The sequence below is a fragment of the Sciurus carolinensis genome, chromosome 11, assembly GCF_902686445.1.
Source record: "Sciurus carolinensis chromosome 11, mSciCar1.2, whole genome shotgun sequence".
Lineage (NCBI taxonomy): Eukaryota > Metazoa > Chordata > Mammalia > Rodentia > Sciuridae > Sciurus > Sciurus carolinensis.
In genome coordinates, this window is record NC_062223.1 from 8,655,727 (window position 1) to 8,678,425 (window position 22,699).

Here is a 22,699-nt window from a genome sequence, read left to right on the forward strand (position 1 = left end):
TAATAATATGACAATGTTTTTTTATTTCTCCATACAAAGCCAGATACTATAAGACTAAAAAACTGACCAGAGGCCATGAAGGACAAGAAGATGGCTCTCTTTGGCCTGATCCCTGTGACCCACTGAGGGCTATGGGAGGACTAGGGGCAGCAACAGGCCAGTTGTGAAGTGTGTGAGGGAGATGACCTGCCAGCTCCCTCAGAGTCTCTGGGGCTGGAGACTGAGGGTCCTATCTGCCTTTGAGGACCACTGGTTCCATGGCAGCAGGTGAGGGTGGGAGGGCCAGGGTGGAATGCACAGGAGCTGAGGTGGGGCCTGAGCCAGAAAATCTGCCCTTAAAAGCTCTGTTTTTGATTTCGTGGCTGCAGGTGAGTGTTTTAGGGAGAGTTGAGAATGAAACTTAGGGTGCCCTCACCCCCAAAGGCACCTTCAGTTGCTCTACCCACACCCCTGTAGAAAGTTTTGAGCCCTTGACAGGTGGACGTGGCTTGAGATTTAAGGCTGTAGGAAGGGATGCTGTGGTGGCAGGGTCCAGGGGTGCTGGGGAGGAGCTGCAAGGAGCATGTGCCAGCCCACGGGTGGGGGGGTGCTCGTCTGAGGGCCGGGAGCAGTTGCTGTATTTAAGGGGACAGCACGGTGCAGACTCAGGCCTCGCCCTCCTCTCTGCCTTCATCCACACTGGCCTGCCTCACCATCTTCCGAAGCCTAGGTATGGAGGACATGCCAACCTTCTGCTCCTGCTCCTGAAAGGCCCGCGTCCGGCTGGCTACCAGGGCAGCACTCTGGAGGGCAACCACAGACTGGCGGGACTTCAAGGCAGGCCAAGACCCCTTGCGGGCCTGTGGGCCTCCCTCAGGTCTTGAGAGCTGAGGGAAGGGCCTCAGAGACTCTTCATCTGAAGACTCATGGGAGGAGAAAACCTGGAAGGGTGAAGGTTATAAGGAAGAAGAGTCATTGGGAGGTTGGAGCCAGGAAAAAGTTAGGTGCAAAATGTTTGTCGAATGAATGCAGAAAAACTGAGCTGTTCCCAGGCCCTTGACCTCACCTAACTGTACCTTCCACCTGGCTCCGAGAAGCTCTCCTCACTGCCCTGCACTGGCCACCAGGTTTCACCAGCCCTCTTCTCTCACCTCTCTGTCTTTGTACAGTCAGCCTAGTGGGCCACAGAGGGAACTCTGGTGCCAGGCTCTGAACTAGGCTGTGCAGACACATGTGTCTGGGTTCCTGGTGAGAACACCTTTCTTTGGCAATGCCCACATCCACCCATCAGCCTTCCTATTTGGTCCATACCCTCTGCTTACTCCAGGAAGCCTCTCTCAAACGTTCCTGACTCAACAGACTCTCCTTCCTCTGGGTCAACCATTTGACCTTGAGTCACATGTTGGGCCTGGTTTCCTCAGGCAAGGATCAGCTTCCTATACTAGCCTTGTGCCCCAAAGCACTTAGCACACAGGGTTCTTACTCACTCAGCCATACTTGATTGCTAAAGCCCCTCTCTACCTGATTCTCTGCCGTGTGGCTCCTTGGATTTGGGAGACCATATTACCCATCCTATCTAGGATAAGAAATGTCTCCAGGGCCAATAGCTACAGCTGTGGAGCTCAGGCCCAGGGAAGATGCTCATTTCACAGCCGGAAGCCAAGCCCCTTAGAAAGCAAGTCCATTCTTCAGGCTAAATCTGTGGAGACCTGGAGTCGGGTTGGCTTGGCCCTGCGTCTTGATTATTCCACAACCCCCAGACCTTACCTGCCCTCACTGAATCCCCTCAACTGCTCAGGAGGGTAAAGAGAGATGCCCAGGATGTGGACCCCGTCCTCAGGGAGCTTGGGGACAGACTTTCCTGGTGGTGAGAGGTACTAGGAGGGTCGAATAGAGGAAGCAAGGACAGGCACCCAGAGGTCCCCCTGCCCAGGGCCTAAAGCCAAGAACTAGTGCTGGTCTGCCCCATCCTGCCCGCTCCTATGACCCCTGCCACTGCAGATGCAACCCCCCCAACCCAGCCTCACCTCTGGGAGGTCGCTGGCCTCAGAGGCACTCTCCAACTCCGAGGAGGGCTCCAAAAGACTGATGGACCGCATGACCCCACGGAGGTTGATGCGTGGCCGCAGCCCCGTTTCTTTTGGGGCTGCCTGGCTCTCCTCCATAGATTTAACCACCCCACTGCCCCCTGGTTCTGGTGGAAGAGGTGGGAATGGTGTAGAGACTTTGGAGGCCAGGGTCTCCTCTGGGGAGCCCCCAGCTACTTTCTGCTCCCAGACATGGCTCTGCCGGCTGTGAGGAGGTGGCCCTGAGTCAGCTTTGAGTGGCCCAGCAGCCGTCCCCAGAACACACATCGCCCCTCCTTGGCTCTCCGCTATACCTGGCAGTCAGGATGCCCTGGTAGGTCTGCAGCTGGCGCAGAAAGCCAGGGTTTGGTCGGACAATGGGCCGGAGCTCCTGCACATGGAGCAGAGCCTGCTCCAGGCTCCAACCGTACTGCTTCATGGCATAGGCCAGCACCGTGGCAGCCGAGCGGCTGACGCCCATCTTGCAGTGCACCAGCACCCGGGTGCCCTGTGCTCTGTAGAGGTAGGATGCGGTGAGCCCCCAACCCTTCCTGGCCCTGAGGGCCCTGCAGCGTGGGGGAAGGGATGGAGAGGGGCTCGGGACCCTGCAGGAACAGGGCTGGCCTGGGGCACGGAGCTGAAGGCAGAACGGGCAGGAGGAAGGCCCTGGGCCTTTCTGGAGCTGGGGCCAGCCAGTGAGATGAGCCCAGAGGAGCTGACCTCGCAGCCTCAATGAAGCGGTGGGTCTCTTTCCAGTGGGGCAGCAGCTGCGCCGACTCCTCATCCCAGAGGCGCACGTTGTGGTAGGTGAAGCGCTCGGGGTAGAAGTTGTCAATCTCCCGGGCCATGTTCAAGATGTGGCTGACCCTGTACCAGAAGATCCAAGGACAGGCTGACAGGGACACCAGACTCAGCAGACCCTGGGTGTTTCTGTTTAGTTCTGAAAGCCAGGTAGCGATAGCACCTGGGAAAAGAGTTGAACCAGCTGGCCAGTGACTGACCATGAACACATCATTCTGCCTGCTGGCCTCGAGTCACCCAGCTGGTTCGAGTAGCTGAGGCCACTGCCACACTAACCCTTCCACATTCTTGGAACTTAGAGCACATCTTTTGCCCTAAGTTGAGACTGGGTGGCTCTGCAGCAGCAGGTGACAGGGGCTTTAGCAGGTCTCCCAGAAACCCGTGGACAGATGAAGGAGTCACCTATAAGAGCAGGCAATTGGGCCCCCACTGGAAAGGAGGGATTTCCTTCTCCCTTGAGACATGGCCAGGTGTGCAGGAGACATTTCCTGCTTGGAAAGGTGGTCCATGGCAGTGCAGGTTGCTGCCCTCCTCTTGGCATGGTCAAGGCCCTTTATGCTGCAGACAGGGGGCCAGTAGTGGGCTGATGGGGCAGTATGATGGCCATCTGTCCAGGCCTGAGAGCCCAAACAAGGGCAACAGCATAGGTGGCGCTGGAAGCGAGCCAGCGGGTGCCAGGAGTGGTCTCAGGCTTCCGAAGCTGGCCAGGCCACTCCCCAGGGGGAGGCTGAGAGAAGGGGAGAGAGGGTGGCAGTCCTGCAGGGCTCAGAACCCCACCTGTTCCTCTGTAGCTCCTCCAGGTTGGCTGCATTCCACTCAGAGCCCTGTGGAGTGGAGAGAAGCACCAGGCTCCCTTGCCTCGGTCTGTGCCTCTGACCAGCAGCCACGGGGGTCTTGTCGCCCACCCCTGTAGCCTTTGCTCACCAGGTAGAGGTGGGGGAAGATGCGGGAAGCCCTGTCTTGCTGAGCCATGAGCAGCAGCATCTGGTTGTCAATGAAGTCCCGGTACTGCTGGAGAGGCCGTCCCAGGCGCAGCTCCAGGGCCTGGCGGATCTGTGGCAGGGCCCAAGAGGAGAACTTCCTGACAAGTGCCCCCTCACACAGTCTGGGGCCTCTGAAGACAGCAACCCGTTCCGTCTAGACAGCTGAGGCTGTGACTGGGCCGAGGCCAGGGCATGCTCAGGACTGAAGGGCAGCAGGTGGGAAGGGCACCGGGAGAGGCAAGCCCTGGGCCCCACCCACCCTGCCCACCTCTTTGGAAGTGATGCTCTCCAAGTCACTGGTGTCTAGCACCTCCCATAGCTCAGCCCGGATCGCCTGCTCCATCTGCTCCTGTTCTGAGGGCCTGGGAGCAGAGCCCCTCAGTCAGAGGGTCCTCCCTCCTCTGCCATAGCACCCCCCACCTTTACCTTCTGGCCCTTCCCCCGGCCTTCCTGCACTGACTGGCCAGGCTCTGCACTGGGAGGTCGCAGGGACTCCAGGTCAGCCATGGCCATCCATTCGTTGAGGCAGCTCTGGTCAGAGTTCAGTCTCTCCTGGTAGTGGGCAGTCCAGGCGAGGGCACTGCCACCGGGTACGAGGCCGCTACCCAGAGCCACCTCACATGCCTGGTGCAACACCTGGAGCGTGGCCCTGGGACAGGAGGAGAGTCTGTGTCACAGTCTTCCCTGCTTCCGTCACCCAGGCCCTGCAGCCATCTCCCAAGAATAAGAGGCTGGCCTGGGGCTCAGCCGCTGCAATACTTACCACATGGTCTGGATGGAGATGGGCTTGAAGATTCGACTCTGCCCGCCAGATGTCACGCTGAAGCCCCTGAGGAGATGAGGTGGGGGTGGAACCAAACTCCAGCCTCTCAGACAGAGAACCTGTCCATCCATTTGTCAGATGTGGGAGTCTGAGGCCCAGAGAAGTTAGGCGACTTGCCCAGGATCACACAGTGAATCTGAGGTAGAGGTAAGAGTAGGCCCCAGGCCCCAACCCAGTTCTGCTATTGCCCTCGCCTCTCTCCTCCCCTTCTCCAGTTGCCATGGCTTACCCATCTCCATCCAGGTACACCTGGGTGTCACTCCAGAGGGGCAAGACCAGACCTAGGGTGCAGTAGGGGGAGCTGGCAGGGACAGAGAGAGAGCCATTGTCCCTAGCACCTCACTTCCTTGCCCCGTCCCTCTTCTCCCTGCTCCCACCTGCTGTCAGGGAAATCCACCCCCAGGAGGACTGTCTCCTCCGGGCTCAGGCATTCCCGTGTGGAAACCACCAGCAGATAGCGGAGTCGCAGAGGCCAGGCTGTCTCCAGCTGGGCTGCCTGGGAAAGATGAGATGGGAGAAGCCCCAGGTCACTGTGTCCTTGGGGGCCCTGCTCCGCCACCCCGCTTGGACACACCCTGATCCAGAACAGCCTTGCTGGCCCCTGTGTCCCCCACTCCCGCCCCTGGGTCCCAACTTGTGGATTTCATGATCCACTGAGATGTTTGAAAGGTTCTTTCTGGGGCTGGGCGGGGGCTCAGTGGTAGAGCGCTTGCCTAGCGTGTGTGATGCCTGGATTCCACTCTCAGACCGCATATAAATTTAAAAAAAGGTCCACTGACAACTAAAAATATATTTTAAAAAAATAAAGTGGATTTAAAAAAAAAGAAGGCTCTTTCTTGAAGGGAGAGCATGTGGGAAAAAGGGGCAAAGGGGCCCAGTGCGGTGGCACATGCTGCAATCCCAGCAACTTGGGAGGATTTTAGCAAGGCTCTAAGTGTCTCAAAATATCAAAAAGGGCTGGGGAAGTGGCTCAGTGGTAAAGTGGTTCAGTGGTTCAATCCCAGTACCAAAAAGAAAGAAAGAAAAAAAAAAAAAAGTTGGGAGAAACGGGACTGACGGTGGCCCGGTTGGGGGCTTTGCCTAGGGAGGCGATTTTATAAAAACCCTACCATTTACGAGAGGCCATAGGTTCCACCCCCAGCATCACACACAAAGTTTATCACCAAAGGACCGTTAAGGACCTAATCTCACAGAAGGGACGGCGCCCCTGTTTTAAATCCAGCTTTAAGAAAGACTGCATCTTGTTTTTCACACTTGGCGCCTGATGGTGTCTCCACGGGCCTCTGGGAGCTGGCTCTCGGGCTCCCTTGACCTGGAGTGCTCATGTCATCAGGAACCTCCCTCTGTGAGTCCCACCTCACAGACCTAATTTGGCATTCCTGCAGGACAAACCTCCCTTGTCCTTTCACAGCCCTCCAGAGACCGGCAGCCATGACCTCGCCCTGTTAAAATGTCAGTAGTTGAAACAGCAGGGTCCTCATGATTGGGTAACCTCTCCACTGCTCAGGGTGCCCCCAACAGACACACAGGGGCTCCACCACCTCCCGGTGGGGGCTACAGATGGCCCCTCACCAGGCGGATGTCATCCTGTGGCCTCAGCAGCTCCACCATGAGGTGCAGGTGCTGCCTCTGCACGTGTTCCCGGGGCCCTTGCCGGTTGTCCGTCTGGTCCCCAAGAGGCGACTCTTCATCCCGAGGTTCCTCCACTGTCTCAGAGCCGTCCTCGACTGCATCACCACTGTCTTTCCCATCCTGCAGTCCCAGGACAGCCCCACGGAGCACTGCGAAGCTCTGCCTGGCAGGGTCGTGGGGGATCATTATGGCCCTGGGATTCCCAAACTTTAGGGGATGTCTGAATCCCTGGGGGCCTTCTTGAAGTGGATTGTTGACCCCCTCCCCAGAGTCGGCAGGAGTCAGGCCCTGCCATCTTATCCTGCCCTTTGGAGTGGGTGAAGGAGTGCCAACTGACCAGGAGGAAGGTAAAGGTCAAGGTAGCCTGAGGCATCTGCCCAGAGCCAGCTGGGCCCCAAGCAGGACCTTAGAGCCAAGGCCCCCATATGCACTAGAGTTTGGCTGCGAATTCTCCAGGGAGCCCTCTGTCCCTGACACCTGGAGTCCAGGATGGGCTTGGACTGGATGGAGGCATCTGGTGTCCCAGGAAAGGTGCTCACCTGCGCTGGAGCTGGCTTCTGTGCCTCGCAGCCCGGTCCTGCTGAGAAAGCAGCCCCAGGAGAGCGTGAGGATTCGGAGGACTCTCCTTCCCTCCCTTCTCAGGGTGGCACGGGGGAGGGGGAGTTACCCTGCCCTTCTTTGGGGGTGCGACGAGAAAAGGTGTCAGTTGTCAATTCCCTTCCCAGGCCGCTCCCTGCGGGGAGGTACTATGGAAGCCCGAGTTCAAGTACAGCGAAGCGCGGCGGGGCGGCTGGGCTGGGGGATGCCGAGGGTGTGCCCGGGGATAGCCGGGGTCTGGGCCTCCGCAACGGGGCTGGCGCTCAGGACTCCGGATCTTGCTCGGCGGGGTTCCCAGGAGCCCAAGACCCCCCAAGCCTCTCGAGTCTGAGACTCGAGGTTCCTCCCGCCCACCCCCAGGAATAGGAGGAGGCTGCGGGCAGGACGCACTCCCCTAGGCCCAGCTGGCAGCCGACTGCGTGGGCAGCACCAAACCAGACTCACCGTGGGCCCCACAGGCGTGGAGTGGCCGCTGGCCGGGGGCGAGCGGCTCACTGTGACCAAGGCCATGGACCCAGGCCCGGGGCCACCTGGGCGAGCACCAGGCACGGCCCCCTCTCACAGCCCCACGGATAGTCCCTGCCCCGCAAGACCAGGAAGGAAAGACTGGAGCCACCACGGCCTGGCACCTCCTCGGGGGCGGCCCTTAAAGGGCCAGACTCTAGTCCAGCTGGGCTCGCAGAGCCGGCACTGAGCGACCGTGGTTCCCTCCCCTCTCGACTCTCCGGTGCGGCCCGCCTCGCCCCGCCCATCCACTGTGCGGGTGGGGCCGGAGGTGGGGCACAGGTGCGTTGCACCTACCTTACATTCCTGCGTTGGGTCGCTCTTCCCAGGAAGAGCCCATTCCCCTGCCCCTGCCCCGGCCCTCAGTGCTCCGCCCAGTTAGATCACCTGAGCCCTTTTAGGCCTCAACCAATCTATTACCCGGTAGAGGTAGATTCTAGGGAGGCAGAGACTGGGGATCAGGCACAGTGAGTCTTAAGTGGAGGAATTCCACCCCAAACATTCCTTTTTTCTGCTTGGCCTTCACGCCTCCACTTTGCATGGATATTTGGGAGGCGCGAGTTTCCAGAGAAATGCGGTTGGATGCAGAAATTGCCCAGGAAGCTCCCGACACTTTCTCAGTTCCAACTTGGAGGCGGGCAGGGATAAGCCTGTTTTACAGCTGCAGAGGGAAGTGACTTGCCCAAAGTCACTCTGATGGCACAAGCTAGAGTCAGGGTAGGAAATGGGGGCTGAGTAGGTCTGGAGACCCGGCCTTTCCTCTTTTTTCCAGAGTATGGGCCGGGTTTCAGGAAGGCCAGGGCTGATGGCAGGAGGAACCTGGGTCTGCAGTAAGTGGGGCAGGGCTCAGGGGAATTGTTTATGCAGTACCTGCTCTGTAGGCCTGACAGGTGTGTTGGGGGTAGAAGTGGTCTCCTCACTGACAGGTAAAGAAATGGAGGCTCACAAAAGCTAGGGAACGATGGCCAGGATTCAAAGCCGGGTCTGAGATCATCACCCAGGGTGTCTCTCAGTGCCCTCTGCAGTGTCCCCTTCCCCAGCTCCAGCCCATTGAGTACAGCAAGCTTGTTGCTGAGGGTTTATTTCCATCTTGGTCCCACGGTCAGCCCACCCCTAGGGCACCAGGCCCCAAGCTCAGCAGTAGTTTGTAAATAAATAAATGAATTACAAAAGCAGGTGGAGGGAGTGTCTTGGGACATTCTCCCAGGACCTGGCGGCTCAGTGCTCAGTGAGCGACAGCCGCAGGATCCGCTGTAAGTCCTCCTCCTCCTGTTGTCCCCGCCGCTCCCGCTCTTCCTGCTCCCGAGAAGACAACTCCAGGGCCAGTCGCAGTTGCTCCTCAAAGCTCGGAGGGACAGGGGATGGGGGTGTCCTCTGAGGGGATCCTGGACCCCTGGACTCTGTGGACAGCCGCAGGCTTTCCTGGAGAGCCCTGCCCGGCAAGGTTGAGAGGGAGAGTAGACCAGTGATTGGGAAGGTTGGGGGAGGAGCCAAGGGGCTGGATACATGAGGGGACAAGGACAGTGGCAGAGAGAGAGCCAAGCAGGACCTGTCTCTCCTATCCCTCATGCCACCTTTGGTTGCAGGCATGCTTGCTGCTGGAGGTAGCCTTGAAGGGGTTCAGAGACCAGCATCTCCCTGCTACCCACCCCCACTAGGGGCTGCCAGGGGCTTGGGCCAGGTAGGGCCTCACCGCTCCAGCTGAAGCTGCTCCTCATACACCGCGTCTTGCGGAGGAGGGTGAGTGCCGGGACGCGTGTTGGTCAGGGCTTCCCAGACAGTCACCTGCAGTGGCCGGGAGCCCAGAGTTGTCACCTCAGCCCTGTGGCTGCACAGCCAGTGCCCAGCCCCGGCCCGAGTCCCACCTGCTCAGCCTCTGTGCCCGCCTCAAGCAGGCTCTGCTGGATGGCAAACTGCAGCAGGTCATCATCTTCGTCTCGGAGGGGCTCGCTGCGCTCTGCGCCCAGCACGCTGTACCCCTCGGGCACCTCAAACACGGTGGGGTCTACCTCACACGGGAAAGGGCTCCCTGCAGTGTGGCAGAGGAGCCAACTCAGCTCCCTCGACTCAAGAGCCAGAAAGCTGCAGCCTCCCTCTGACCCTGAGGTGCTACCTGAAGCGGCCACGGCAGCGCTGGGGGCAGGCACCCACACGGAGCCCAGGGGCTCGTCACAGCCGCACAGGTTGCTAAAGGTGATGCGGGCATTCAGCACGTGGAAGAGGGGTATCTCTGTAAGGAGACAGCCAAGCCTGAGCTGCCTGACCCCAGTCTCCAGGGAAGTCCCACTGCTGCCCTGAGCCACCCCCTCACCGATCTTGACGGGGAAGCCAGGTGGGAGGCGCAGGGTGATGAAATCACGTAGCTTGGCAAAGTGAGCATTGCTGATGGCCATCAGGTCAATGATGGGCGTCACCTGGTCACCCAGGGAAAGGGGATGCTCCTCACTCAACCACAGTGTGGCCTTGAACCTGCCCAGCCAAACATAGGACAGGGGTCAGGGACTCTCTTGATGGCCCTTCCATGAGCCTGGGCCTCCTCCCTTCTCAACTGTCCCTGCCTACCTCCCCAGGAGCTTGTGTCCTGGGGTTGCCCCCAGACGGGCACTTGTGATGGCTCTGTGCCCACTCCTCTGGTCTAAGGCCAGCAGGGGCTTCTCCCTGGACCTCGTCCACAGCCCCCTCCTCCACCTCCACCCAGAACTGGTCAGCACCACATACTTGGCTGTACTTTCAAGTCCAGCACAGCCCAGGGGTCAGGACTGTTGGGGTTCAAATCCCAGCTCCACCACTGGGTGGCTGAGAGGATCCACCTGAGGTGGCCAGGAGAATGCTGGGCCTGTTGTACAGGTGTGTCCACTGTGTGACCATGTGCACCTGACTGTCAGATCCTGGTGGGCGGTAGGGAGGCAGGCAGGCAAGTGTGACTTCTGATTTCACTGAGGGGGAACCAGGCTCCAGAGTGGAAGATGTTTCCCCAGGACACAGCCCGAGGCTGCAGAGCTGTAAGCCCTTCCTATGAGCTGTTCCCACTCTGCCACGCCCTGATCCCCAGCTTATGCTGGTTGCATTGAATAAAATGCATACATGAGTGGTGCCACACATTCATTCATCCGTCAGAGAAATGTGACTACTTCTCTAGGCCAAAGCACATGCTGAGTGCTCAGGACCATGGATAAGAAAGTCATGGCTTCTGCCCTCTGGAGCAGATTCCAAAGAGCAGCCCACCAAGGGAGGAGGTCCCTCAATATAATGGGCCCCAGGTATTACAAGGGTCTGCAAGGGCTCAGGGGGTCCAAGTGGCTTCCTGGTCCCTAAAGGAAGGCCCCAGCTAGTCCCCAGACCTCACCTCTGTACTTTGCTGGACATCTCGATGGGGCGCCCGATGTTTCTGGACTCCAGGCTGAAGCTGGGGTCAAAGTATTCGTCGGGGGAAATAGCTGTAGGGTTGGTGGGGCTGGCTGCCTGCTGCACAGGAGCCTGTGGCCCAGGGTGGAACCTTAGTCCTCCGATGAAGAGCGAAGCCCTGCCCACCCGGGCTCAGGCAGGCCCAGCTCCTCCCCCAGCCCTGCTCACCCCACTGTGGGAGGAGTGCTGCTGGGCCATCCCCAGGAAGGACTGGAACGGAGTCTTCCCCCCTAAGGAGAAGGGTGGGAGCCCATGAGGGGACTCTGGGCCACTGCCCGCATTGCCCTGCCCACCCTCCACCTGGGAGTTCCTGCTAGGAGAGGGGGCAGTTCAGAATGAGTTGGCTTGTCCCTTGGTCCTCTTGGCCCTGACCCCAGACCATGGTATGACTGGGTAGTGGGCAGGCGCACCTGGGTTTACCTTTGCTCCTCGACTTGTCCTGATCAGAGAGGTGCTCCGTGCGTGTGCGTGTCACCAGCTCCACGTTGGTGGCACTGTACACCTGGGGAGCAGGGAGGACATGGGCAGCTGGGGATCAGAGTCTGTTCCCCACACTCATCTTTACCAGTACAGGACCCACGTCCTCCTGTCCTGTCCCCCGAGGGGACAAGAGGGAAGATGAGATCTTGCTCCCCACCATGGAGATGGCAGGGTCTGAACCCCAGGAGTCACCAACAAGAAGATGCAGCCCAAAGGCCAAGAATAAAATTCTTCCCATTGGATCTCAGATCTCTGGGTGGGCTCAGCAGGGACCAGGCCCTCAGTCCTCTGGGCCCCAGTGACTTCCCTTGGCCTCGCTGGGCTTCCCAGAGCCACACTACTGCAGCTCTCCCTCCACACTGGGGATGGTGTGGAGTAGCTGAGCCTCTGGGTTCCATCTCTGACCCCAGCCCCACCACTGGCCTCTCCTGCCTTGGCCTCGTAGCCGCTGACAGTCTCCATCTTCTCCGACCGCCATCCCCAGATGCCACACTTGTTCCTGCAACAGACCAAACAGGAGTTTCTGAGAACCTGCACCTGCTACACCTGGCCCGAAGCCCAACTAGCTGACCCTGGCTGCCCAACTACCAGGGTTCCTTCCCACTGTGCAACATGAAGGGGCCTTGGAGAGGGTGCCTGGACAGCAGGGGATGATGGAACAAGAATTGGGGACTAGAAGATACTGAGGAATTATCAATTTTATTAGATTTGATAATGGTGTCAGGACTGTATTAAAAAAATATCCTTATCTGTTAAGAGTCATGTGCAGAAGCATTTACTGTTAAGAAGATATGATATCAAATTAAAGCAAGTAAAATAACAACAACAAGGACAAAAGAGACATGATACCTAGGATGTGCATTAAAATATTCCAGGATAAAAAAGAAAAGAAAAGAAAGAAAAAGATAAGGAAGGATAGATTCAGTAAGACCAGTAAAATTGCTGGGCACAGTGGCACAGGCCTATAATCCCAGCAACAGCAGACTTGCAAGTTCAAGGCACTGGGAAACTTAGCAAGACCCTGTCAGAGAATAAAAAAAATGTAAAAAAGCTGATAATGCAGCTCCAAGGTAGAAAGCCCTTGCATTCAATTCCCAGTACCAAAAAAGAAAAAAAACCGAAGGTAAAGTATTGAAGCTGGGTAACAATGAATGAGAACATCATCTCTTTAATTGCTGAACCCAGGGCCCTGCACGTGCTAGGCAAGTGCTCAGCCTTGGCACTGCATCCCCAGCCCAGGTCCAAAGTTTTCCCTAAAGAAAAATCAAAAATAAAAATGTGTCTGATTCAACAAAAATAGTTGGAGACTTTGATACCCCATTTTCAATAATGAATAGAACAAACAGGCAGAAGATCAACAAAGAGAGAAAAATATGAATGCTATAAACTAACTAGACTTTATACATATCCTGAGAGCACTCCATCCGAGAACAAAAGGATGCATATCTTAAGTGTACCCACAGAGATCTTCAGGATAAACCATAGCTGAGGCCACACAAGAAACCTCATAAACCCTGCCTGGGGGACTTGTCTCCCACAAAGCCACTCGATGGCTCCTCCCCTCCTTCCAGGTCTCCTTTGCTGTGAAGCCTTCCCAGGCCGCTGCAATTCAAACCTCCCCCCAATACTATGCTCCTTCCCCATGTCACTTTTTTCCTCCTCACCAGTTGTCACATCACGCTACCGCACCATATATTTTATTTATCTTGTTTACCTGTCTACCTCCACAAGGGAAGGGCTTTTGGTCTGTTCTATCATTTTATCTCCAACATTTCAAAAGGTCCTGGCATGGAATATGTGCTCAATGGTTAGTTGTTGAATAATGAACAGTTTCCAAACTTGTTACAAAAAAGAAAAGAAAAGAAAGAGCTGGGCATTGTGGCACACACCTGTAATCCCAGCAGCTCGGGAGGCCGAGACAGGAGGATCTTGAGTTCAAAACCAGCCTCAGCAACTTAGCTTAGGCCCTCAGCAACTCAGTGAGACCCTGTCTCTAAATAAAATACAAAATCAGGCTAGGGATGTGGTTCAGTAGTCAAGTGCCCCTGTGTTCAATCCCCGGGTACCCCGCAAAAAGAAAGAAAGAAACCTCAATAAAACTGAAATGATAAAAGATGTACAAAGTACGTTTTTCCAACCATAATGGAATGAAATTAGAAATATTCTAATTTGAAATATTTATTTCAAACAGAAGGAAAAGTAGAAACTCACAAATTTATGGAAAGTAAACAACACACTTCTAAAAAACCAATCGCTCAAAGAATAAACTAAAAAACTAAAAAATACTTTGAGACTAATGGAATGAAGACAAAACATCTTAAACTTATGGAACACAGCTAAAATTATTCTTAGAGGAAATTTTACACCTGTAAATGCCTATATTAAGAAAGAAGATGAGCTGACTTTTGGGGGTAGGAATGTGGCTCAGTGGTACAGCACTTGCCTAGCATATTTGGAGCACTGAGTTTGATCCCAAGCACTGCCAAAAAATAAAAAAATTTAAAAATTTAAAAAAAGAATGAAAGAAAGAAAAGAAAAAGGAGAAGAAGAACAGCTGGGCACACCTGTAGTCCCAGCTACTTAAGAGGCTGAGGCAGGAGGGTCATTTGCACCCAGGGGTTCAAGATCAGCCTGGGCAACAGAGTGAGACTCCGTCTCAGAAAGAAGAGAACTCTCAAATCAATAACCTAACCTTCCCCATTAAGACAGTAGAAAAATAAGAGCAAACTAAACCCACAACAAGTAGAAAGAAAGAAATAATAATTACTAGAGTAAAACTTAATTGAAATAGAAAATTAAAAAAACAAGAGAAAAATCAATGAAACCAAAAACTGGTTCTTTTAAAAGATTAACAAAACTGATAAACCTTTAGCCAGGTTGATCAAGTGGGAGGAAAAGAGAAGACTCACATCAGAAATCAAAGAAGGGGCATTACTAATGACCTTACAGAAATAAATCAAATCACAAAAGAATATGATGGAATCACTTATCTCCAATAAATTTGATAATTTAGATGAAATGAAAAAATTCCCAGTGAGGCCTAAATGACAGAAACTAATTTAAGAAAAAATAGATAATTTGAATAGACCTGTAACAACTGAAGAGATTGATTGACAATAATAATAAAGGGGCTGGGGCTGAGGCTCAGTGGCAGAGTGCTTGCCCAGCATGTGTGAGGCACTGGGTTCGATCCTCGGCACCACATAAAGATAAATAAATAAAATAAGGTATTGCCAGGCACAGTGGTGCATGCCTGTAATCCCAGCAGCTCAGGAGGCTGAGACAGGAAGATGACGAGTTCAAAGTCAGACTCAGCAATGGCGAGGCGCTAAGCAACTCTGTGAGACCTATCTCTAAATAAAATACAAAATAGGGCTGGAGATGTGGCTCAGTGGTTGAGTGCCCTTGAGTTCAATCCCCAGTACCAATAAATAAATAAATACAATACAATACAATACAATAAAGGTGTTGTGTCCATTTACAGCTACAAAAAAATAATAACAATAATAATAATAAAAACTACCCACAAAGAAAAGCCCAGGACCAGATGGCTTCACTACTGAATTTTAACAATCATTTAAGGAAGAATTAAGGGCAGTTATTCACAAACGCTTCCAAAAAACAAATGAAGAGGTGACACTTCACATCTCATTCTGTGAGGCATCACCCAGACACCAAAACCAGATATCACAAGAAAACTACAGGCTGGGTTGTAGCTCAACAGTAGAGCATTTGCCTAGAAAAAGGGAAAGAAAGAAAACTACAGACCAATATTTCTTATGAATATGGACGTGAAATCCTCAATCCAATACTAAGCAACAAAATTCTACAAGATATGTAAAGAATTACAAGCCAGGTGCAATGGCACATGCCTGTAATCACAGCACCTCTGGGGGCTGAGGCAGGAGGACTGCAAGTTTGAGGCCAGGCTCTGCCACTTAGCAAGACCCTGTCTCAAAATAAAAAAATAAAAAAATAAAAAGGGCTGGAGACATAGCTCAGTGATAAAGTGCCCCGCATTCAGTCTCCAGCACACACACACACACACCCACACCCACACACACTCCCACAAAAGAATTATACATCACAGCTATGTGAAATTTATCACAAGAATGCAAGGTTGGTTCAACATAAAAAATTCAACTGATACAATGTATCATATCAATAGAGTTTCTTTCTTTTCTTTTTTCTGTTTTTAGTGGTCGATGAACCTTTATTTTGTTTATTTAGATGTGGTGCCCAGAATCGAACCCAGTGCCTCACACAAGCTAGGCAAGTGCTCTACCACTGAGCCATAATCCCAGTCCCCAGAATTTCTTTTAATGCAGTGCTCAGGGTGTCACGTATACTAAGTACACATTTTACTCCTGAGCTACAACCTCAGTCCCAATAGAATTAAAAAAAAAAAAAAGTCAGATGATCATATAAAGCATTTGACAAATCCAATACTCTTTCATGATAAAAACATTCAACAAATTAGGAACTACACAAATAACATCAGATTTAATGATGAAACTGAACGCTTTTCATCTAAGATCAGAATAAGTGCTCTTGCCATTTTTTTTTGTACTGGGGATTGGGGTTTTTTTTGTTTGTTTGTTTGTTTTTTGTTTTTTGTTTTTTTGTGCTAGGGATCGAACCCAGGGCCTTGTGCACTCTACTGACTGAGCTATCTCCCCAGCTCCTGTGCTGGGGTTGAACCCAGCAGCACTTAACCACTGAGCCACATCCCCAGTCCTTTTTAATTTTCATTTTGAGACAGGGTCTGACGAAGTTGCTTAGGGCCTCACTGAGTTGCTGACTCATACGTTTCAATGTCAAAACTTACTGCAAAACAACAGAGATTAAAGTTCTAGCACAGGGATAAACTTAAAGACCAATGGAACAGAACTGACAGTCCAGAGGAAAATCCATACTCTGAATTTGTCACTGATTTTTGACAAGGGTGGCAAGACCATTCAATGAGAAAAGCACAGTATTTTCAAAAATGGTGCTAGGACAACTGGGTAGTCAGAGAAGATGAAGCTGGACTCTTACCTTCCACTACACACAGGAATGAACTCAAAAAATGGGTCAAAGATCTCAATGTAAGAGCTAAAACTAGAAAGCATTTGGAAGAAAACAGGGAAAAGCTCCATGACTTTAGATTTATAATGTATTATTAGAGACGACACCAAAAGAATGATCAACAAAAGAAAAATAAACTGTCCATCATGAAAATTAAAAACTTGTGTGCTTCAAAGGACACTATCAAGAAAGTGGAAAGACAGCCCACAGAAATGGAGAGAAGATTTGCAAAACATATCTGATAAGGGACATATATCTAGACTATACAAAGAATGCTTTCCAATAAATATGAAAAAGAAAACCCATCTTAAAAAATGGGTAAAGGATCTGAATAGTCATTTCTCCAGAGAAGATACATAAATGACCAAATAGCACAGGAAAAGATGTCCAACATCATTAGTCATTAGGGAAATGCAAATCACAACCACAATGAGAGACCACTGCACATCCAGTGGCTGTGATAAAAAAAACAAAAAACAAAAAACGTGAATGTATGAAAAATAATGAGTATTGGTGACAATGAGGAGAAATTGGAACCCTCATGCACTAGTAGTAGGAACGGAAAATGGTACAGCCCTTCTGTAACCAATCTGACAGTTCCTTCAATAATTAAATATCAAGTTACCACATAACCCAGTAATTCCACCCAAAGGTATAGAACCAGGAGAAATTACAACATAGGTCCCCAAAGAAACTGTATTCAAATGTTTATAGCGGCATCACTCATAATGGTCAAAAGGTGGAAACCATCAAAATGTCTGTCAATGGACTAATGAATAAACAAATGTGACCCACATAATGGACTTGGCCATACAAGTAGCTACATGCTGCCACCTGGATGGACCTGGAAAACAGTACGCCAAGTAATTTTCAAATCCCATCATATCAAGGTCCAAAACAGGGAAATCTATAGGTCAGAAATTAAATTAGTAGATGCTTAGGTCAGAAATTAAATTAGTTGATGCTTAGGGTTGGGGGAGGAGATGGGGGAGCAGGGAGGGCAGTGATAGCTAAAGGGTTTCTTCTTGATGTGGAAAAAAAGTTCTAAAATCGACTGTAGTGATGGCATGTATCTGTGAATATATCAAAACCACCGACTTGAGCACATTACATGGGTGAACGCTATGCTACGTGAAAATCATCTCAATAAAGCTACTTTAATGAAAAAAGTATTTCCAAAGCCTGTTACTGGAACTGGAGGCATGTGTTTTCAGAGAGAAAACTTTGTTTATTTGTTTGTTTGTTTTGGCACTGGGGATCGAACCCAGGGTGCTCTACCATTGAGCTACACCCCCAGCACTGTTTTAAACTTTCTTTTGAGATAGGGCCTGGCTAGTTTGCCCAGGCTGACCTCAAACTTGCCTTCCTTCTGCATCAGCCTCCCAAGTTGCTGGGATTACAGGCCCATGCCACTATGCCCAGTGGGAAATAACACTCTTCCCACCAAGGAGTGCAGGTTCCTTGGTTACCTGCAGGACTCTGCCCCAGACAGAGGGGCCCATGCTTGTGCAAATGGCTGTCCCCACTGCCTAAACCCTTGTTTTCATGGAAAATACATGAGGTCAGAAGTTGAGAAACTGAGGACATTCTGATCTAGCCCCTTCCACCCCTGGAAGGGCACTGCCACTATAAATGGCAGGGGGAGGCCACGGGAGGCCCACCATCATAGGCAGCCTGAGTGAGATACTGGGCCGGCAACCCCCTCATCTGAGTAGCCCCTGAATCTGGCTCAGCCTCCAGAGTCCTCAGCAGTAGGGAGCCTCAAGATAGCCCTGCCCTCACTAACGGTGGCTCTTGTTACTTCTCCCCAACCAACCCATGGTGTGCCAGGCCCCAACGGACCTCTCAAAGGCCACATTGCGAGTGTCCAGGTGGGTGGAGACGATAGGGGAGGTGAGGCGACTGGCCACATGTTCCTCGCTGGGCCGCATGGCGGCCAGCAGTGCTTCAGGCTCATGCAGAGCGAGCCCTAGTGTCTCCGTGTGCACCACCTGCCGGTCATGGTCCACTTCCATCACCAGGGCTCCTGCCTCTGCCAGCCACAGGGGTGTAGGGAGGAGGGACAGATTAGTGCCAGGCCCCACCAGCAGGCTGCCCTCAGCCACCTGCTGCTAAGTGGGTACAGCCTCAGCCCCTGAATCCACCCCAACCCCCAACCTCGATTTCCACATCTGGAGAGTACAGAGAAAGAACAGTATTGTCCTCAGAAGCCACTGGAGAATCCAAGGGTGCCAGTGTGACTCGTGCCTGCAATGAGTGTCCCAGAGCTCACCCTGGCCCTTGAAGATGAAGCTTCTCCGGCCACGCTGCCAGGTCATGTGCTCAAACCCCAGGAGACTGGTGTCCACCCGCAGGTTCTCCCCCCGCTTCCACACGCGGTACACATCACTTGGACACATCTTGGACACAAGGGGCACTGCAGGGAGGGCCAAGGTCACTAGGGCTCTTCCCCAAAGTCTTACTCCAAGTCCCTGGACCCCAAGGAATCACCACTCACCCCAGCTGGTGAACTCCCACTTCATCTCCACGTAGAAATCAGGTGCCTGAGAGAGACCAGAGATGCACATCAGGCTCATGCACCTGCCTGGTGCTGGGGGTCATCAGTCCTGGGGACTCCTTGTCTACCACCACTCCGTGGGACCCCAACAAGTCTTGATGCACTGCCACGGCCCAGGTATGCCCCATCCCAAAGCCCAACCAAGGAGGGCTGGGCCAAGCAGGGCCCTAAGGTGGTCTAAGCCTAAGGAAGCTGTAAGCATCTGTAGGTCTGGTCTGGTCTCAATCTTGTCACAAGCCCATTGGGGTCTTGGGAAAGAAAGCCTCTGCTGCCTGTGTCTCAGAGTCCCCGTCAGTCAAGGGCACACTGACCTCTTCATGACTGCTCCTGGGGTTGGGGGGACCTGAGATAGCTGCACTCCTGCTTACAGAAAGGCAGACAGCGCATAGAACCAGGCATTCTGGGGCGCAGGCCATATCTGGTGAGTAGATCTCCTTTTAGGAAATCTGCATTCTCCAGGAGACCCAAAGTCTAAAACTGCAGAGATTTCTGGCACCAAGGGCCCCTCCAAGACAGTGAAGGCTCTTTTTTCAAAGGGCCCGAACTCATCTCCAGGCCTGGGATCCTCTCCTTTCTACATGACCCTGGGCTGGGGTCAAGACTGTGGTGGGAAAGCATGCTGCGCGGGCTGGGTGCTCTTCCAAGGTCAGACCCGCATGGGTGTGTGTGTGACCAGGATGGCAACCCCTTTGCTGGCCACATCATGTACCCTGCCATACCTGGCGGAGTTTGTTGAGCAACTCTGGAATGCCAGCTAGCCTCTGAGTGGCCCTCTGAAAGTCTCGGTACTGGAGCACCAGCTGCACCATCTCTGGGTCTCCAGTGCTGACTGCCTCCTGCAGGACTGGGGACAGGTGGCTGCTGAGGGAAGCCTCCCCTGTGGTCCCAGGCTTGGCCACTCACTCCGCCTACCAACCCTACTGCTAGTCTCAAAGGGAGCCCCTCCGCCCTCTGCAGTACCTGCCCAGCCCTGGCGGCTCTCTTTGCCCACGTTGGCATTGTGTCGAAGGAGGACTCTCACAGATTCCAGGTTCCCCAGGGACACAGCCAGTTCCAGGGGGGTCCGACCTCGGGGGTCCTCCTGTTCAATGTCGTGCTGAGGGAGATGGGACACTCAGCACAGGCAAGAGAGGAGAGGCCAAGGCAAGGAGGCTATGGGGTTGAACCTGGAATACAGTCACTATGGGAAATCAGGAGGAAGCCAGGCCAGGGAGATGGCAGAGGGTGGCCGGTGTGTCCTGGCAGGGGAGGGGAGGGGATGGGTGGGAAGGGACTGCCCACCTCCCCTGTCTAATGCCACAGGCAGAGCTTTGGGGCTTGGTGGTGGGGTCTGGTTAGACAGAGATGAGAGTGAGAAATGTCGAGTATGGTCCGGCCCAGGCACCATGAACGGGGATCTTGTTTTCAGCCTGGCTCAAGCGTGACGCCGGAGAGTTCGGGGAATTGATGCAGTGTGAGGGGGTTAAGCGTGGTTCAAGGCCCGACGCTCGGAGACAGGGCCAGAGGCTCTGGTGCGAGGGCAGGTGACCTGGGCTTCGGATCAGGTTGGGGCTGAGAAGCGGGGCTGCGGACGCGGAGCTGAGCAGGGGCGGACGGCACCCAGGAAGGAGACCGCAGCCTTGGGTAGGGGCCCGGCGGACCGGCCGGGTGCCCTGTGTGGCCTCACCTGGCGACTGTGCAGCGCGGCCTCCAGTTCACGGTGCCGGTTTGCCCAGACGAGCCGGTGCAGCGGGAAGGTGGGACCCGGGCCGGCCATGCTGGGCCTCAGCGCCGCATCCCGGGCGGGCAAGCAGGCGCGGCGGGGGTGGCCCAGCCCCGCTCGGCTTCGGGCCTGGCGCGTTGCCCTAGCTTCGGCTCGGAGCCGCGCCCCAGCTGCGCCCACCGCAGCCCAGCCACCCCGCGGCAGCAGCGGCGGCAGCGGCGCGGGAGGCAGGGAGGGCGGGGCGGGGGTCCGGGTGGGCGGGGCTTCCAGGGACGGGGCGGGGCGTCGGGTCTTGCGCCCCCTCGCCTCCCGCAGCTGGGGTAACCGCAGCACGGCCCTCGCGCTGCGGGTGGGCTGGGGGCGCTGCCCAGCCACCAGGAATACCACGCGCCCACGGGGAAAAGCCAAGACAGGGTCTCTGCCCCGGAGTAAGCCCCGCAAAGGTCTGCTGGGGGCGTTCCTGAGGGCGGGGCGTCGCTGCAGCTCCGCCCACGACCTGCAGGGGGCGCCCCAGGCCCTGCGCAGATACCCTCCTCGGCCGGTCCGGAAGGGGAGGAAGGAGGCCCGGGGGCGGGGCGGCTCGGCTCGGGGCGGAGAGTGGGCCCCGAGGGGTATCGCGCGTGTGCGCGTGCGTGCGCAGCTGGCCCGCGTCCTGCTGTCAGTGGGTCACTCGCATTTCCCTGGCCAATCCCCGTCCATGCCCCTGTCTCCCTAACCCCGGTGGGTTCCTGCGGTCACGACTATGCCTGTGTGTGCCGCTGAAGTGGGAGGTGCTGGCCCCATCACCTCTGGCCAGAGCACTGAGCGTTCTGGAGATGAGCATCCAGCAGCTGCCTCTAAATGTTGGCCAGCTGACCTGAAGCCCCTTCCCCAAAGACTTGGGCCAATGTCACTGGACTCAGTGATGCGGGGAGGCGGTCCCCAGGACATTCGAGTTACGGATGGGATTGTGGGGGAGTAGGGAAACGCAGGTCCACCTAGCGCCAGAGCTTTCCTGGTGGAGGGCAGTCCACGGTGAATGCCACCGCCACAGGGGGTGGTTTTGCAGAGGATGCACTTTCTGCCAACCTCAGGAGAGACAGGGTTTCAAAACAGAGCCATCACCTCCACCCACACCGGAACTAGGGTGCAGGTCTTAGCTCAGTTCCGCCCCCCCCCCCCATCTGGGAGGCCAGTCCTGGGGTCTCTGGTCCTGGTTTTGTTGGGGGTTGAGGCTGCAGCCCAGGCTGAACCTATGGTCTTGTTTTCTTTTTGCAAAATGACTAGATAGTGTGATGGAGAAGGGCTAAGGGCTATTTTTCCTGCTCAAGGGTGGCCTCATGTTGGAGTGCCTGGACTTGGAGTTTGATTGCTGTTTCTACTCCACCTTCTCATTGTAGTCAGGTGGCTCCTGTGCATCTGGATGATTGCACCCACCCTGTGGTATCATCAGGTCATCTGTAATGTCCAGGGGTCTGCAGCAACTCAGAGGTCTCTGAATGTCCAGAGCTCTAAAGTCAGGGTCTGCTGGCAGCCACTGCTCAGTCCTCTTTTGACCTGAAACTTTCTGAGAGGTTGTCCCTTCCTCTTGCCTTCTTCAAGCCCAAATCTGGGAGGTCATTCTCAGCCCCAATCTCAGAATCCTGTCGTCTTGAACAGTTCCCCACTGGCCTGCCCTTCTGCAACTGCCCCTCAACTCTTCTACAGCCCCTTCTCACCCACCTTGACTCTCGAGTCAGGATTCTCCCTGGTTCAGGGCCTGTCTTCCCTCATCATTACCCTGATGCCACCTCCAAGACATCTCTGGGCTCAGGTGTCCCATTAGAATGTTCATCGTCTTCCTTTCAGGTCAGCTCTGCTCTGAGTTGTCCTGCCTCTGAAAGGTGCTTCCCTGTGTTCCATCTCCCAGTCCCACCTCTCATCACAAAGTCCAGCAGTTTCCTGCCCTTCCCTCTGGCCTTTCTCATCTCTTCCTCTGCCTATACCATCATGAGGCTGTCCCTGTCTCCTGCCCTTGGCTCCTCTCGGTATCTCCGTGCAGAGCCAGCCATTCTTTTAGAGCCGGCCCTGTTAGAGCCTTCAAGAATCCCCCAGAGTGAAACAGAACTCAGACTCCCCTTCCAT

At 54.3% G+C, this 22,699-nt stretch overlaps 2 protein-coding genes across 7 annotated transcripts; both read right to left on the reverse strand.

Annotated features, from left to right (window-relative positions):
• On the reverse strand, positions 1-7,545 carry Ssh3 (slingshot protein phosphatase 3). Of its 2 annotated transcripts, none has more exons than XM_047519277.1 (14): positions 7,326-7,545; positions 6,824-6,861; positions 6,225-6,447; positions 5,030-5,148; positions 4,882-4,953; positions 4,593-4,658; positions 4,290-4,478; positions 4,098-4,191; positions 3,771-3,899; positions 3,624-3,670; positions 2,766-2,912; positions 2,360-2,560; positions 2,007-2,271; positions 1-920 (listed from the first exon to the last, which is right to left on the reverse strand). In XM_047519277.1, exons 1-14 carry the CDS (start codon positions 7,389-7,391, stop codon positions 645-647), a joined length of 1,932 nt encoding a protein of 643 aa, XP_047375233.1. In that variant the 5' UTR covers positions 7,392-7,545; the 3' UTR covers positions 1-644. The 2 variants fall into 2 exon arrangements, with proteins under 2 accessions (XP_047375233.1, XP_047375232.1); XM_047519276.1 differs by having other exon boundaries at positions 6,824-6,864.
• A 321-nt stretch (positions 7,546-7,866) lies between these two features.
• On the reverse strand, positions 7,867-20,998 carry Ankrd13d (ankyrin repeat domain 13D). Of its 5 annotated transcripts, XR_007103947.1 has the most exons (16): positions 20,561-20,997; positions 19,855-19,990; positions 19,614-19,738; positions 18,835-18,880; positions 18,610-18,753; positions 18,180-18,369; positions 11,703-11,769; positions 11,211-11,292; positions 10,959-11,020; positions 10,732-10,862; positions 9,697-9,854; positions 9,499-9,615; positions 9,251-9,414; positions 9,079-9,170; positions 8,554-8,817; positions 7,867-8,336 (listed from the first exon to the last, which is right to left on the reverse strand). XR_007103947.1 is itself a non-coding variant. In XM_047517348.1 (15 exons), exons 1-15 carry the CDS (start codon positions 20,648-20,650, stop codon positions 8,604-8,606), a joined length of 1,818 nt encoding a protein of 605 aa, XP_047373304.1. In that variant the 5' UTR covers positions 20,651-20,998; the 3' UTR covers positions 8,416-8,603. The 5 variants fall into 5 exon arrangements, 4 of the variants coding, with proteins under 4 accessions (XP_047373304.1, XP_047373302.1, XP_047373306.1 ...); XM_047517348.1 differs by lacking the exon at positions 7,867-8,336 and having other exon boundaries at positions 8,416-8,817; positions 20,561-20,998; XM_047517346.1 differs by lacking the exon at positions 7,867-8,336 and having other exon boundaries at positions 8,424-8,817; positions 19,614-19,730; positions 20,561-20,996.
• Between the last annotated feature and the right edge of the window lie 1,701 nt (positions 20,999-22,699).